The sequence below is a fragment of the Leptonychotes weddellii genome, chromosome 9, assembly GCF_054177405.1.
Source record: "Leptonychotes weddellii isolate Sample4059 chromosome 9, ASM5417740v2, whole genome shotgun sequence".
NCBI classification, from domain to species: domain Eukaryota; kingdom Metazoa; phylum Chordata; class Mammalia; order Carnivora; family Phocidae; genus Leptonychotes; species Leptonychotes weddellii.
In genome coordinates, this window is record NC_138377.1 from 79789915 (window position 1) to 79807174 (window position 17260).

At 38.6% G+C, this 17260-nt stretch overlaps 1 protein-coding gene across 2 annotated transcripts in view; it reads right to left on the reverse strand.

The window, feature by feature from the left end:
• Positions 1–17260, reverse strand: part of FBN1 (fibrillin 1) — a 218550-nt gene that overhangs the window by 75293 nt on the left and 125997 nt on the right. Inside the window, exons 15-24 of one of the 2 annotated variants that reach the window (XM_081831044.1) lie at positions 16190–16312; positions 14982–15134; positions 11299–11352; positions 9595–9720; positions 7228–7353; positions 6618–6737; positions 6262–6399; positions 5386–5436; positions 3666–3791; positions 1354–1581 (exon numbers count right to left, since the gene is read on the reverse strand). In XM_081831044.1, coding sequence (XP_081687170.1) covers positions 1354–1581; positions 3666–3791; positions 5386–5436; positions 6262–6399; positions 6618–6737; positions 7228–7353; positions 9595–9720; positions 11299–11352; positions 14982–15134; positions 16190–16312 — 1245 coding nt within the window. The remainder of the gene's footprint in view (positions 1–1353; positions 1582–3665; positions 3792–5385; positions 5437–6261; positions 6400–6617; positions 6738–7227; positions 7354–9594; positions 9721–11298; positions 11353–14981; positions 15135–16189; positions 16313–17260) is intronic. The other variant, XM_081831045.1, reaches the window with a different exon arrangement.

Consider the following 17260-nt stretch of genomic DNA (forward strand, 5'->3'; position numbering starts at 1 on the left):
TGCCCCACAGCAACCAAATGAGAGTATAGTGGATTGAGATATTCATCTGTGTTTCTGATGCTTTCTTGGATACACCTAAAATATAAGAACTTCAAAAAAGATGTCATTTAAAATTGAAATGATTTGTAAATAAATGTATACTATTTAAAATATTTTCTCAAACATGTATACAATTTGAAAATATTTTCTCAACATTAAGGTTTCATTAATATAATTAAAAGAGTTTCTTATACACTAGGAGACTGCATAATGTAATGGGTGATCTCCTTTCAGGGGCCTTTCCAAAGCAAGACCTAAAGCTCAAGAAATGCAAGTTCATTTCCACAAAATGTCACGAAAGACAGAACTAGCAGATTAAATCTCAAGAACAAGTTCTTCTGTGGCAATGGATCGCCACAGCCTTTGGAAAAAAATCATTCAAATTCCTTTGAATTTACTTAAGAGACATTTAAAAGGGTCATCTAGAAACTGTCTCTTTAGACAGAATTTTAATCCCCAGGGCGTCTTGGATCAAACACTCAATACAAAAAAAAAAAAAAATACACTTTTATGTAAGGATAATTAAACAATATTTATATACTCACTTCCCATTTTTATAAGTTGATTTGGTTGTGAAGTATAATAACTAGGCCCAGACAAAATGGGCAACCAAGACAAAAATCTACACCAGGAATATAAGCTGGGCCTCTCCGAAAAATTGGAATTCTCAGAAACCAGTCATGATTTTTCCATATGCTCAAGTAAACAAGTTCTGTATCCTTGTGCATAAAAAGTTAAATCAATTTTGGAATTAGATTAAATCTGGAACTTCTCATTTTTTCACATGAATTTTAGATGATAGCATAATAAACTGAAATAAGGTTTGAAATATCAGAAGTCACTGGAATGTGCGTGCCATCAGAATGACTTTCACTGTTTTTGGACAAAGAGGATCTGCTGCTGGGTTTGTCACGCCATTCACCTCCCCCACGGTACACTCAGGTGAGCTGCCGTGACCTGGATTAAAGCAGCAGAGAAGAGGTGTCTGACAGACTAAAAATTCCCCGAGAAGATATCCTCCTTGTTGATATTTGGCTGAGGGTAGTTTTAAAATCTACTTTAACACTTAACAAGTGGCTAATGGGAGGGGCAACTGGCCTCAGGAAGTCCTGGAAGGTGGGAAAAGAGAACCCGTTCCAGAGTGAACATCTGTCTGCTATAACTCAGAAAGTGAGGAAAGTGTGTGTGTGTGTGTGTGTGTGTGTGACAACCGAGGGATGGCCACGCTGCTCGTAGTCACTGTGACTCTCCTCTTAACAGAACCTCCTCTTGGTCTACAAAGAAGAGCAATCAGCCCACTGAAACCCGTGGTACCTTTGAAGAAAGGTTTGCCGTTTGTAATTTCTTTGGTGGCGAATCCGGGCCCTCTGGGACAGAGCTCATCATACTCTGGCGTGTTTCTCACAGGACACTCCTCGCATTCCTCAGTACCCCAGGCCGCCCCAACGGAGCAGCAACAAACGTCCATGCGGTGGCGGCCGGCAACAGGCAGAGTGCATTCCTCGTCCTCGTACCTCAGGAAGCAGGTTTCCACGCGGATATCTGCCAGATGGAACACAGGGAGGCTGAGAGAGTTACACTATTTCCACTGCCCCAAACTGCTGGCCAGTTGGGTTAGGCAAGGTACAATGTACATAATAATTTGCTATGTATTTATTGGCTGGAATTCATTATTTTCCTCAAAAGGAGTCCAGGCTTTCTGAGGAGTACTCCCACCTGATAAAAGGCTTTCTTTTCTTTGGCAGCTCCTGTTTATTTGCACCTCCTATTACTGGAAACTTTCCTTTCGATTTTAGGCATTTTCTGATAATTCTACATAAAGAATGGTATTCGGAGAAATCCCACAGTGCTCTTTGGGGAGATGTTTTCTCCCTGTACAGGCATGCTTCCTACCAATACATGCACTCCATCATGCCTTGACCTCCTCTCTAGCTAAAAGGAAACTGCACTCTTTCTCACTGGAGAACATCGAAGCTAGTTCCAGCACTTTTTCCTCACACCTTCATTTTTGGAGAGGTGCAGTGTTAAATTCCAAAATGAAGAATGCCCTACTTGAGATTGAAGAGGAAAAACAGCAAAGAAAAGCGATTTTCTCCTCTTCTCAAGTATTTCTTTCACTTCTACGTGTGCTTATGTGTACATTCTTCTGGGTACACATGGGATACATCTCACCCCAACCCCAAATTCGTGGAATCGTGAGGAAGAGTAGAAGTGATATACCAGATGTCAAGAGACCTGGAACTCAGTCCTGCCCTGCAATGAAGAAGTTGTTTGTTTTAGACAAATTATTAACCCTGACCCTGAATTTCTACATCCATAAAATGATGTTGCACCCATCTCTGAGGGGGTACCGTGAAGCTCAGATAAGATTCTGTGTCTGGAAACTGTAAAGTGTAATTAAAACCTAAGGCATTATCTTCCCTCTCTCTCCTTCACAATGTAGTCATTAACCATTCACCTATGTGCCTGAACATCCTTTAATGTTAGAAAGCTTCCGAAGCCTTCTGGGCAACTTTCCATTCAGGTTGCCTCTAATGAGATATATGGATACCTTTTACATGATTTCTAAATTAAACACTGAAGCATCTCTCAACCGAAGAACCTGGAAGAAGGTTCTCATTAAACGCCAACTCCTCCTAAACAAAAAAAGTGGACTCAAAATGAGATTAACTGACATCCATGGTTATGAGAAGACTCTCCCCTCTGGATTCCAACTTTTCTACTCCATATTGCTTACATTATAAACCATAAAGCTCTATATTTCAAGTTTTGTTAGTTCTAATTCATAAATGATCCAAATTCCTTAACCTCATCCTACTCTTTTAACCACCTACAGTGGTCCTTCACTAAGGATGCTCTTTAGAGGAATATGGTTTCAGATATACAATGTACCCGAGCATCATTTTCAGGACCACAGACTCGGAAATGAATGATCCAAGAGACATATTCCCAGCAGGCAGAAGCCAAAGAAGTAGGGTCAGAATCTGTCTGCCAGATGCCACACACATGACTGTGGGATCTCCAACTTGCTGCCGGTAAGAGCCCACAGGGCAGCTTTCTGAGAACTCAGGGTCCAATCTCTTCCATATCAATGCCACTTGGGCTCTCGCAGTTGGCTTGGAGAATCCCAACGTGATTAGAAGTGACAGTGGCCCTGGGCTCCTTTAGGTTCACTATTAAGGAATGTGGCACTCTTCACTCACACCCACTAGGGTTTCTTGCAAAGACCTGTCCATCTGGCCAATGGCAAGACATGCCTAGCAGGGATGGGCTACAGTTTCTAATCAAGCAAAATTGTTCTCCCCACCATTCACCTTGTATCCTAGAGTTGGTGGAGGCAGATTTGAACGTTCTGGAATAATGACTGTGATGGTAATGATTTAAAGAATAGTTACACATCAATAAAGAACTAAACATGTTCTCTACTCTTTTTATAAAGAATAAATGAAGAGCTTGAGTAAGGAAGGCTATTTGTCAAGGAACTTACTATGGATCCTAATGGAAATGCTGAATTTGGGATATGTATAACTGTACTTGGAACCAAATATTCAGCTTTATCTTACTCACTGAGTTTTTAATAATCTTTAAGAAATGACCATTAGAAAAGTAATGAGCTCAGGACTTACCTAGGCAGATCCTCCCTGTGGCATCCAAGGTCATCCCACTGGGACACTGACATTTAAATGATCCCTTAGAGTTAACGCATAAGCCATTTTTGCATACTCCTGGGAATACTTCACACTCATTTATATCTATCAAGAAAAAAAAACAGGAAGTTAAAATATATGTATAACATCATTCTACTTTATTCCATTCATGGAGTCACAATTATTCTCACAACAGAAAAGGCCATTTTGAACCAAATAAGTTCATAAAACTAGTTTGCTTCCAAATAGTTCATGTAGAATTTCTGGGAACTCTAAATAGCAACCATGCTGAGTCCACCTTTTCCCAAAGGTGTGAATTTCTCCATTGGTCTTAAGGAGTAATTTTTGAATTATAGAGGCCGGGAGTTGGTATGAGTTTTTGGGGACAGCCCTGGGTACTATGGACATCTCAGGTAAGGCTCCCAGGAGCCACATAGTTAGCTTTATGAGATCAGATGTCTGGGTATAACAGAAACCTGACCTTTCAAACTAGCAAAGAAGAAATAAATAGCCTGAAGAAAAAAATCCCACTGAGACATATCTGGGGCCAGTCAAAAGAGTGTCTTCTGAGAAATGCTGAAATGTCCCTAGAAAGTGTAAAACTAGTTTTAACTCAGCAACAGTCTCAGACTGTTTGTCAAAGCCTTGGTGGCCCCAGCTTGAGTTAGGGAGAGTCAAAAGATACTCATGTTCATTCATTCATCATTCACCCACTCACTCTCAAATGTACCAGTCCCTCCCAGTTTGCTTAATAGAAAGTAGTGTGTTCTCTGCACTTAATTTGGAAAAATATTCACCATCAAGTTAATTCAAAGAAAGGCACTTGCCAATGCCAAAAAAAGGGGGGTATTAGCATACTGTGTCTCTATTTGGAAAAAAATAACTTTCCAAGCCACGGATGTTGAAAAAGAAAATATTTGAAATCTTTCCTTCTGAGAGATGTAAGTGGGGAGGGGGAAATTTACCTTTTTGGGTTTTTTGTTCTGGCCACTTGTACACCAAAATGTGCTGCTGAGGTCAGATAAGTTATTAACAGTGGGTCTGGACCAGAGAAAGGCCAAAGGATTCAGTCATCATTTGGAAAGCAAGACCTTGGGTGGGGGTTGTAGCGTTCCTCTTTATTTTAGCAGGGGAAAAAAAAACTTCATTTCATTCCACATATGGGACTAATTGCTGTTTTTAAAATTTTTCAGCTGCTGTGTCATGTCAGGTTGTGTTAGTCACCCTGACCTACGTCTATCTGGGACTCCGTGAGAAAGAATCACAACAAACTGGAGAGAATCCACGTAGACTTTCAAAAATGAGACAATAGAGTATGTCCTTCTGAATCTTCCATGACCAAGAAACAAACAAACAAACACACACAAGCCAGGACAAACCAAGAAAAAAATGCAAATTTTACAGCCTCATTGGAAACTTCCATTTTCCTCTTCCTGACAGTATTTTGAAAGTGCAGTCGCTCGAAACCATGGTCAGCCATTTTCAATCACCCTGCCCTGTGGCCATAGTGATTCAACACTGGCAACAGCATATATATGCTTGTGAAATTAACATTTGTTATGTTCTGCAGTCCTCATTATTTCCCTCTCTGCTGCATATGTCTCACTGAGAAGTTACATGACAACTCTATCCAATCCAAGTGCACACAGGCATTCTTCATGCACACCAAAATTTATGGCTTATAAATACACATAAATACCTTCACACTGTGTTCCTTTAATTCTTGAATAGCCTTTGCCACATATGGGATCTGTAAAAAGAACAAACAAACAAAAAACAAATTTGAGATAACAATATCCAGACTTTGTACGACATGGTATAAGAAACACGAAAGAGGACCTGGACATGAATTAGATTTTGTGGCTATGAATAAGTCTAAGATGACAAAGGGTTTCTGCGATTGCACAGAGGAAGAAGAAGAACGAAATGTCTCCTTGAATTAAGCTCAATTCCTCTGAGAGGTCCTGAAAGACCCAAAGTTCCCCTAAAGATCATGCTAAGGGGATGACTAAGAAGGAAATTGGCTAGATCTCTCTTTTGCTATCAGCTCTAAAATAGGAATCATATAATATGGTTGAATCCTATAACATGGACATGGAAAATAAAGTCTAGAATTTGAAGATCTCCTGCCCTGCAGCATTCAGACTATATATTCATATACCCAAACACTGAATCAACAAAATCATCAGCAAAGCTCTCAAACCTCAGTTTTGCAACAGATTTAGAAGTTAAGTCATGAATACTGGTTCCTTTACATCAGTCCATTTTTTGGAAGATCTGTGCCTATAAAAAGCTCAGGACCCCTGATCATGAGGTTCCAAGAGAGCCCACAGGAGTTGCTGATCTAGGAAAGCAACACCAGGGTAGAAAACAATAACCCAATCACCAAATCACATGAAATTACTGTCCTTGACACTTCTCTTTGTTCCCTATTCAGCAATATGTTTCATCAAGGTCATCAGAATTAAATCTAGAATTCCTAGATGAACCTAAATAAATGAAGTACTGGGTTTCCCCTTTCTAAGCAAAGTGACCAGTGGGATGGGCCCAGAGCCACAGTGCCTGTCTCTCTTACCAACTTGGCATAGGGTGCACGGGCTCCCCCAGGCAGCACCAAGGGACGAACAGCACTGGGACTTTAAGGTGGCTCCGTTGATGTTGATCTCACACCGCCCATCAATGACAGTCTGCCAGCAAGTGCCTTTGATGGTTTCTGCAGGGAGGTAGGAGAAGATGTTTAATAGATACTTAATAGAATCTATATAAAAAATTCAAACACGCATTGGAATTACAGCAAGAATGACACGTGAAGCAAGTGATAATGTTGAAACAAAATAAAATTTTGTTCATCCATACTTAAACTATTTTGCAATAAACTCTTTCGCATTAAAAGTGGACATTAAATACAGTACTGATCAGCAAGATAAATACCTATGCAGATAGTTTTTGTTGGATCCAGAGTACTTTCAGAAGAACATTCACAAATAAAAGAGCCCGGGCTGTTCTTGCAGACTCCATTAATGCAAGGACTTGATTCACATTCATCAATGTCTGAAACAAAAACAGGTCCACATTACTGCTAAAAACTAGTCTTGCTCGTGAAAGGATATTTAAACTTTGGCCTCAATTGCTACCACATATTCTTTATTAGATAGTAGAACTGGCCTAGATAGATTTCTTTCTAGACTAGATGGAATGTCAAAACTAATACTTGAGCATATATCCCTCTAGCACAGAATCTGGCATACGGTTGAATCTTTTTATTCAGAAACTCTGGAGCAAACATGAAGTGTGATCTCCGAATTACTAACTATGTGATATTTTCTTCATCTTTCAAGTGATGGCAAATAAAATGCCAACTGTAGCTAAGTACCATCAGTATCTTCCTAAGCGCATGCAAGTGTCATTTAGGACCACAGAATCTCAATTACAATGACATACGTGTCTAAAATAGAGTTGACTCTAACTTATTCTCATGGTTTTTCAGTAGCATACCAAAAGACAGTAAAGTACGTAATACAAGAAGAAAAACACAATTTACCTTCACAGGTTTTTAGGTCAGGTTTGTAGATAAATCCCTTGGGGCAGGTACAGACAAAACTTCCCGGAGTGTTTCTACATTGTCCATTGTCACAAAGTAGACTGTTCAATACACATTCATTAATATCTGGAAAACCAACAAACATGAACTTTTGGAGGAGCTCATTCCTTGCATGCAATTTCTCTGTTTTTTCAGGTTAAGATTTAAGGTCATATGATATGATTAACTCAAGCAAACAGGCACAACTCCCCTACCATTGGTTTTTGCCTAACTTACCTAACTTGAAGAAAATAAGGGCTTCATCTGATTATTTTTACTAGGTGTCTACAAAGTCTAAAGTCACTAGATACTATGCAATTCACTTGCCTTAACAGGAAGACACCTGGATTTGCTGGAAATCATTAATCTTCATATAACTGTTCGTTGTGTCAGAATTAAAAGAACTAATCCTACTGATTTAAGGAACTAAACAAATATTTAGAAAGTATGGCCCATCTTGGATATGTGTTAGTTCCAGGATGGGTGTTTCTTCTTTAGAATAACTGAAATGGCCTCCAGTTGTGTTTACAGGGTATGAAGCAATCTGTAGAGTTTATAATTCTCACAAGGAATTTCAGACTTGAGATTCAGAGAGCCCAGAAAAACTCCTTACTTTCAGGTGAATAATAGGTCTGTCTGATGCAAAATCTAAATTTTGATATGTGTTACTTAGGTAATTCAGAAAGTGTGGAACTTCAACAGCTTGTTACATACAGTTGGGCTAAAGTATATTACACAACCCACAGAAGAGGCTTTATGTCCACAAGGAGTTTTTTACACGTCGTGAAATTCTGTTTAGATCATTATTTGACAATCTAGTAGCACTAAAATAAAGGATACACAAATTCAGCACCAGAGAGCTGCTTAGGTTCACAGTAGTAAATATATTTAAATTAGCAGTATACTTATAAAGTACTTAAAATGTGGAAAATTAAGTATAGAGTTATATTACTATATGAGGAAACAACACAGTGAGAATTCTCTCAAAATGATATAGGGAATGCTAACGCTTCCCAAAAGAGTCAATATTACAATCCTTAAACTTTGATGATGTCACAAGGATCTGGAACCTTAAAGTGAGGAATTGATGATTAAGATAAAAAATAGCCACTACCTGGAATCCTATGGCTGTGGTGGATCTTTGATTCCTCACTTTATATTTCTAAACATAATCTGGAATACGAACATACTTCTGACCTGATGATAATCAGTTCAACTTTGGAGTACATACTAATGCATTGAAGGAAGAATCCCTATTGCCTCCCAAACTCTCCCTTTTGCTTCAAATGGGGTGATTTGTGGATGAAGCTAAAACATCTTTGTGTCCTTCTGGGCCTGTTCAGATAAATGATGATTTTCGTCTGCCGAAGAGAAGAGGCTCTTACAGAAAAATGAAATAGTAGAACTTATTTTGAGTTTAATCTAGTTTGAAAATACCATGTGCAATCAAATCACAACTATGCTCCCAAAAAGAAGCCTTAAAATTAAGGGTGTGAGAGAGGAAGAATTCATTTCTCAAAAGTCAGTGTATCACTGCACTACAGAATGGACAGTACGTTTCAGAAAGTACTAGGCAACTGGAGAAAGTTGAAAAAAAATAATGGTGCCTATGTTGATCATTTTATTCCCAAAGTTTTGTTGTTGTTTTGTTTTGTTTTGTTTTGTTTAGTTACTGGCTGGTACTTTCATTAATGTTTGTTAAAGCATCAAATATGGTGTCTGCTTGGGGCACCTGGGTGGCTCAGTTGGTTAAGCATCTGGGCTCAGGTCATGATCCCAGATTCCTGGGATGGAGCCATGCGTCCTGATCTTAGGGCTTCCCAATCAGCGGGGAGCCTGCTTCTCCCTCTCCCTCAGCCCTCCTACCCCCTGACACGTGCTTGCTCTCTCTCACGCTCTCTCTCTCTAATAAATAAATAAAATCTTTTAAAAAATATGGTGTTTGCTAAACTTAACAGAGAACAGTTATTACTGAAAATAAGCTGGGTTTTCTTTGATTAAACCTAATAAATGGTTGGGAGAAGAGTTGCTTCTCTCGGTAAAAATAGGGATGCCTTTGTAGACACATGAGAACGGCTCACAATCTGTATTTTATACATCTAAGGAGCTTCTCTTTTTTGGAGTGAACATGACACATGACTACTTATAAATTACCAGGATTCAGGTATGTAAATTTTAATCAAGACATGTATGTGCCATGCTGACACCCAAAGTGAAGGCCATTCATTTGCCCAGTCCTTTAGGCTACGTGAAAGCAGTTTCCTCCAAGCAACAAAGAAAGAATGCATGATGCATGAGATGTCTTAGGAAACAGGTGAAACTTCTTACCAACACAGTTTTTCCCAGTTGAATCCACTTCATATCCTGAATTGCATATGCATTTGTAGGTCCCACGGAGATTTTCACAAATTCCATTTGGACAGATATCTGGATCTAGCGCACATTCATTTATATCTGCACCACCAGAAAAAAGGTTCAGTATCAATAACATTCTAAAGTAAAGGTCAAAGAACTGTCAAAAAAAAAATAACATTACAAGAAATGTAACAACTTTAGAACCTGGTAAAATAAAGTTTCACTTAGATGAGAAAGCTTGATCGCTGTTTCTTACTACAAGATGTTCTGACTCAAATCTTCCTTCCACCAGTCCTTGAGAGGAACTTGGCATTTGAGCTGGAACTACAAGATTACCAATCCTTAATCAGGCTGAAGGAGAACCCCTGGTCTTCTTCTGGATCAAACATCAAGATGGAAAAGTAGATCACCACAGAGCCCCAGTCCCTACAACCAGTCTCCCTGCCTCCAGCCTATCCCTCTTTAAGGTACCTTCCACAGTGCCATCAGACTTATCTTAAAAATAAGATGACTGTGTCATTCTCATGGTTCAAACTTTTGTAGGTTCAATACTATCGTCAAGATTAAATTAAAATATGAACTCTGTTTATTTACTTTAAATTTCTCATTCTTCCATGAACATACAATGCCCTTTTGCTCTGTGTCAGGAATGTCTGGAGCCAGGCCTATTCATTGGTCCAAAGCCCATTCAAACACCACCTGGTCTGGAAAAGCTTCTGCTGCTCAGCCCAGATGAGGCTGGGTCCTCCCTCTGCTGTGTGCCCACAGACTGAGGAGAGCTCTATGGTCAAGGGTGATGCAGAATGACAATCAGTGAATGGCTAGTCTCAAATCTTATATAAGTCAGGGTTAACATGTTTTTCCTTCTCTGGGTCCCTATCACAACTTTATTTATTCCCCACGAACTCTTTATTCATTATAAATTTCTTTACTACTCCTTTTTCCCCGAAATATCTCTTCTCCACCTTCATCCACACATAATGATGAAATTAATCATGAGAATGAACTGACAATCAATTCCGACTTTTTTTCTAGAACTGTCCTGAATTGAATCATTTAGTTTTATATTAATAAAATCTATTTTTACACTTGTTCCAACTCTCTCTTTTAACTTTAATTCTTTTATGGTACCAATATTTCTCTAGTTCTAAGCCCTACACTTAAATATTTCATTCTCTTCCAACTTAGTTAATTGCTATCACTGCTTGCTACAAAATATAAGATAGCTCCCTATTGACATCTTATACGGACCCAATACTTGGCAGTCAGGAAATCATTCAAAATGTGAATGGATAACAATTCAACTGAGCCCATAACCCTGAACTGTACTTGATTGTGGAAGAGCCGAAGGAGGACCAGACTGCCTCTTTCTCATGAATGAGATGCCACAGTCATTGCATCTCATCTGCAGTCCTCCATCGACCGCCCCGGGAGAGCACCCACCCCTTCAGTACCAAGCCCCACACCCAAACCCAGCAATCCCAGGACACAGTGTACCACAGTTGCTCTGCCCCTGGGGGCCTCTAGGGGTCCCAGGTACATAATGCAGTGATGGCCAGAGAAGGGGTCAGACCTCCTCTGGTCTGGTGTAAAGGGACCAACTGGAAACCCACAGGAATGCCCAGTACTGCAGCTTCTGCACATGCTGAAGGAAGTGAATTTCAAACAAGTCCTTACCACTGCCTGCTGATGTCATTCCTGGCCCACTGCTGCAGAGCGCTTGATATTCCGCTGCAATAAATTAACAGATAGTAAATGATTCCCTTGTTTGGAGGACAGGTCGATCCTGTACTTGGCTTTGCACACATCATTTCCTCCTAAGTGAGTGGAGCCAAAATAAAGTGGTAACAAAAAAAGAAGGCATCTCCCGACGGAGTCACTGGTACACCCAGCTCCCATTTTAAAGGCTCCGCATCACTGTGGAAAATGACCTTAAAGGACATAGGCACGTTATAGCAATTCCTTGTGCAAAGCGCTTTTGGAAAAGGTGTTTTTCCTACAATTTGATTTTGTTCACCAGGGAACACTTTACACTTACAGTGAAATGCGCCTGTTAAAATGTGGTTTCTTAACTGTTAATAAAACTTTCTCCCACCGTCTTGGGAATAATTTTGTTTCTTAGTGTGAACAGTTTTTTTTTTTTTTTAATACAATCAAGTTCTTAACATTTTCTCATTTCTCTCTGCAAATTCTCTAGCCTCCACTCAGAAGAAAAACAAAAGTATCTGCCTTTGCATTTAAGTGTATTTTTAAAGTTCATATTCATCAGGATACTAGATTCATTCTATATGATAAATCCATAGGCAAAGTATTGCATAATGTTAAAACTGAGATCTTAATAAGAAATCAAGTTATACAGAATATGTTCCCAAATTCTGATGGCATCAGATTTCTATTTCCTAAAACTGATGCAATGTTTCACATACGATTCCAACAATATTTAGGCAAACGTAAGAGTGAATGATGAAAATGGAGAACTAACGGGAATCACACTTTATCCAAAACAAACTAAAGTGTCCCCTTAGTTGCCCACAGTTTCTGGCAACCACAGAGTCTCATGGTCAAATGCAAATCATTTGTGCTTAAGTGGCAGGGGAACTGGATATTAGGAACAGGCCTTTTTACTGAGGCCAACCACACCTCACTGCTAAGAATCAAATAGCTCTTACACTCCTGCATGCTAGAAAACTGTATTCCTGATGACAGTGAATGAAAAGGAGTTACACAGATTAAAAAAAAAAAAAAAAAGGAAGTTTGAATCCCTCAGAGCCTCTGCCTTCGTGCAAATGTAAATTTGAGAAAAGTGGTGAAATCCCTTAATTTTTAAACCCTGCTAAATGGGACCATAAACTGAACAACTGGGAAAGTGGCTGCCATTGAGTGTGTTTGAAAGCCTGGGACTAGAAGCAAAAAGAAATGCATTGTCATTATTCTCTCACATCAGCAATTAATTAAAACATTTTTGAAGTACTGTAAGCAACAAAGTAGGAAAGACAATATCATGCCAGTTTTGCAGAAAGCAGTTTTACAGTTAGTGCTGAATTAGTTGATGCCTGGCCTAAGTGGAAGCAAATTATTGTCACTGTTCTTTTCCATTTGGGTAGAATCTGGTCCGAGACTATCCTCTGCAGTCAGTGAATTCGGGTCAGCATTGGTTTGAATGCTGATGACAATGCTTATTGGGAGCAAGCCCTTTCCCTCTGTTAGTTTCCCCTTCTATAAACTGGAGACAAGAATACCCAACTCACATGACACTTATAAGGATTTCACAAGAGAACATGGAAAGTGCTCAACACAGCTCCTCGCACAGCTCATACATTTAATAAATGGTAGGTGCTGCTGAGCTAATTCACTGTTGTGCCACAGAGACACGGGTATGGGGACATATGAGAAAATTCCTAATACTTACACTTCAGTGGGTTTAACTGACTGATTCTTGCAAGGAGTAAATGTTCAGCAGCCAGGGAGAAATATCTTCATAGATAGCTCCCTTGGCTTCCTTCCAGAGCACAGAGATGGACTTTAGATGTGATGGGGTTGGAGTTTCTCATTAGATTGGCTAAAGAAGGAATCTTCTGAATATTTTCAGTACCTCTTAAAATCTCCCCTCTTTCCTGAAATAAGGGATACTCTACACTTAGATCCTTCACGATTTGGCATTTTCATCTACCAAAGAGGCAGAGAAACCAAATGGAATGAAGCCACGTCCACAGGTGGACCTCTTCTGTGCAAGTGCATTCAAATACAAAACAGAAGCTAGTGGGGCTGGGCTTCAAATTTAACCCTCCTTCAGCTTTATTGCTTAAAGAAATCTGGTCTCTTTTAGTCATCTTTTTATAAGATTACTTCATTTTCTGAGGTATCATAAGAATTCTTTGGATGCACTTGGTCCAGAAGAAAATGTAAAAACAAAGAACTCTATGCACCAAGGGTCCTAGATTCTAAGTTTTGGTTTTTCCACTTACTGAAGATGTAAACAAATCACCTATACTCTCATGTGCCAGTTTTCATGATACTCATCTGTCTTGTAAATTCAAAGTGCATAACAAAAGTATAAGAAAAGTACTTTGAAAAGTTAAAGTAACATACAAAAGGATAGTATTGATGATATATGACTATAAAGTTACATGGAGGTATCTTTGTTGGATAGGATTATATTTGACATTATAAAATTGAAGTATTGTTGTGAGCATGAATTGAACTAAACGGTAATCATATATAAAATGGTAATTTGTGAAATTAATCAGCCAGAATAAAGCTTTCCTCTTCAACCGGCATCCCTCATTTCTTTTAAAGACTTCCATTTAACTTTCTCTAACTTCTCATATTTTAATTTCTAACTCTCTAATTTCAACTATTATCACTTTCAAAATGTCAAATGTTTAAAAATTGTAAGTTAATCTTTAATTGATTGTATCTAGGCCAGAAATGAACTAATTGGATCCTAGATGTAAACCAACCAATCAGAACTACATGTTTTCAATATTAGATCTAACTCTATTTTAGAACACTGAAAGGAAACTCCCAAGTTTACAAATGTTGACAGTTTATTGCTTTAGTTTCAATAAACTATTTTTGCCTTACAAACAATTTACACCTGGAGAGGATCTTCTGGATTACCTAAGATAATTCATTTTATAGATGATAAAACTAAGGATTCCTTTTCTATATTATTCTATTTTATAATTATTTACTACTGTAAGCCATCTCAAATCCTTTTGAAAGTAGGTGAGCAAAATTCCTAAATAAACAAAAACCTACAATGAACTGAACCCCCCCCCCCAATTAAGTAATTTGTCTGCCGGTGGCTGGGAAGAATTCTGACTCACCAACCAGTTTTCTTTTCATTATGCCATGTCACTTCAAATTGAGAAAAATACTTTTTCCCTAGGGTTGAATAAAATCATTTAGGAGAAGCACACCTAAATCAACATGAGGGATTTGAACAAAATTCACACACGGCCTTTTGGTAAAAAGCTGGAAATATTCAGGTAATCTGAAAATTATTTACTTTTACACTCTGTAAAATTCTGCTTTTATAATAGTTCCTGCAAAATGCAAACACTGTGAAACTACTTTAGAAAACAAGGCAAGCTGCATGAATTCCAAAGAGTATGAGTATTATTAAGGTGGAGGAGTTGGGATGGGGGTTCCAAACATGCTGTCGATTCCCAATGACCATTAGGATTGGGTGAGTAATGTGTGATCAGACCCTGAGTAGTCCTGCCAAGATCCCAGGAAGGTATATGATGTATTTGGAGAACATAACATCATCTCTCCCTGTGACTTCCATAAATGCAAAGACTGCAGACGGAGGCGGGAGGCTAGTAGTACGAGGGCATCCCCATGACACCACATACCTGAATTCTGTGCAGGACACGGTTGGCAAGGTTCCCCAAATGCATACTCAGTGTTGGCGCAACAGCATTCAGATTTTGTAACGGCACCAAACAAGGGTTTGACACACTGGCCTCTCTTGTATCCACCATAGCATGTGCTCCGCATGTGTGTGTCTAAACAGGAAGAAGGATCTGTCATCACACTATCACTTCAAACAGATGAGAACTCCCCAGGTCAAAGTTGAAGCTGCCTTTATTTAGCCATCGTCCCTATTCTAACTCACAGAAGATGCCTCTGGTCTTAGATTTCAACAGAAAAAGACAAAACAAAACAAACTACATTCAGCTTCCAAGAACTGGAAACCAATTCCCAGAGTCTTTCTGTTTTCTAGAGACTACCATGGTTTACCCAACTGTGAGATTCTTAAGTGCTGAGAATCTATCTCATTCATTTTTATCTTTCCCAGACCTGTACAGAGCAGGCACTTAATACAAGTTAAATGAAGGATGGATGACCAGTGACTCTCACCCTATGATAAATAAGATCTTTCTTAAGAAGTGTGGCCTACCCCAAAATAAACATGCAATTACTGAATGTCTGAATTAGATGTACTTTCGAAGAAGAGGAAGTTTAATTTATAAATGGTTCATTATATAAGTCTGTAGACATTGGTCTACTAGGTAGTGTCATCTTTACCAGCAGGGAGGGAGTTTCCAGCTATGCCCAATTCAAAGGTTTATTGACTACCTTTCTTAAAAATAATTTGGATAAAATTAATATCTATTTCTCAACAAATTTTAAACTTCTTATAAAGCCACATAAAAATATTACATAAAGTTCTTGATTATCCATATCCTCCTTTGCATTCTATGCTTCCCTTAGGACATTTAATTCCCTATACGAAAATGTTCACTATGAGATAATGAGCATATAGAGGCCAATTTCAAAGACCATTATCCAGAAGGGAGAATTGGAGAAAATTGAGGACATTGACATGATTAGAAAAGAAAAGGGGAAGAAGAGGTAGGGATTCCCCTGGTTTTCATTTATCTCAGCTCATCTTAGATTAATATCCGATTTATGCAAGAAGAGAACTGATATTGTTGGTTTGTTCCCCCACAAATATTCTGTCCTGTCTGTTACAGTAGAGTGCATTTGTTATTGGTGGGATTTATTGGTCGACAGAGGGTGGATCTCTAGCACACATGTAGTCACAGCTTTATCTTACCAACACACACACGTCCATCCAGACCCACGGCCAGTCCAGGAAAGCATTCACATCTGTAGGAACCATCAGTGTTGACACAGCGCCCATTCATGCAGATCCCAGGTGTTTCACACTCATTAATATCTGTGGTGGGGAAAAGCACTTATTAAAAATGGAGTGACGTTTCTATGAAACCAAAACATGCTTACAGTTCTTTTACAACACTTGAAAATGGGGAAGATGGAAAAGAATATGCAGCACCAACAATAAAAGCTCAGTGAGACACATTTCATTGTCCTTTGATAGAAGAACAAAAATTGACATAAACTACATGAGCTTATTTTTTTTTTTTAACCACAGAAAAAGCTATTTCAATCATATTCTCCTGAGGTCTTTTTATCCAAAATAAGAATCACAAAAGCAAAAAACAGAACTGGAAGAAGAAGGAAAGTGACAGCTAACAGACAAAGGATCTTGTTGAACATTTCACATGGCGATTCTTACAGGACTGTCAGAAATCTAGCTTGATAATAGAGTGCAACTTTGACCTGGGCAGGAAGCTGCTCCATTTGACATCTAATACTCAGACTGGTGTCCATTCCAATATCACTTAACTCTCTGAGATGACTAGCATGGCATTAAGAGATACAGAACTAAAACCCTGATGGAACACCATTGAAAAGAAATGGAAAATGAATATAGAAGATTTTGATGACCATTTCTGGCCAACAACAACACCCTAACCAATTGGAACCCAGCAAAGAAAAATCTTTAAGTATTACAGATATTTTATAGTATCATATGTATATACTTAGGAGAGATCTGGTAAAAGATTTTATTGGGCACACACTAATAATAGCAAAGATTTTTCCCCTTTAATATGGGGAAGTAGAAATGGTACCAAAATTGTGTTTTGGAAAACATACAACACTTAGAAGCAAGTCATTTTATAACAACTCCTTTTATAATATATAACTAGTGTATGTAACTATTTCCTTTTCTTCTGACCTTAAAAAGACAAATTGAGACTGAAACACCTCTAGATTTTTACTTAGCTTGTGTTATTTGGCACAAGGTATATTCAGATGGTCC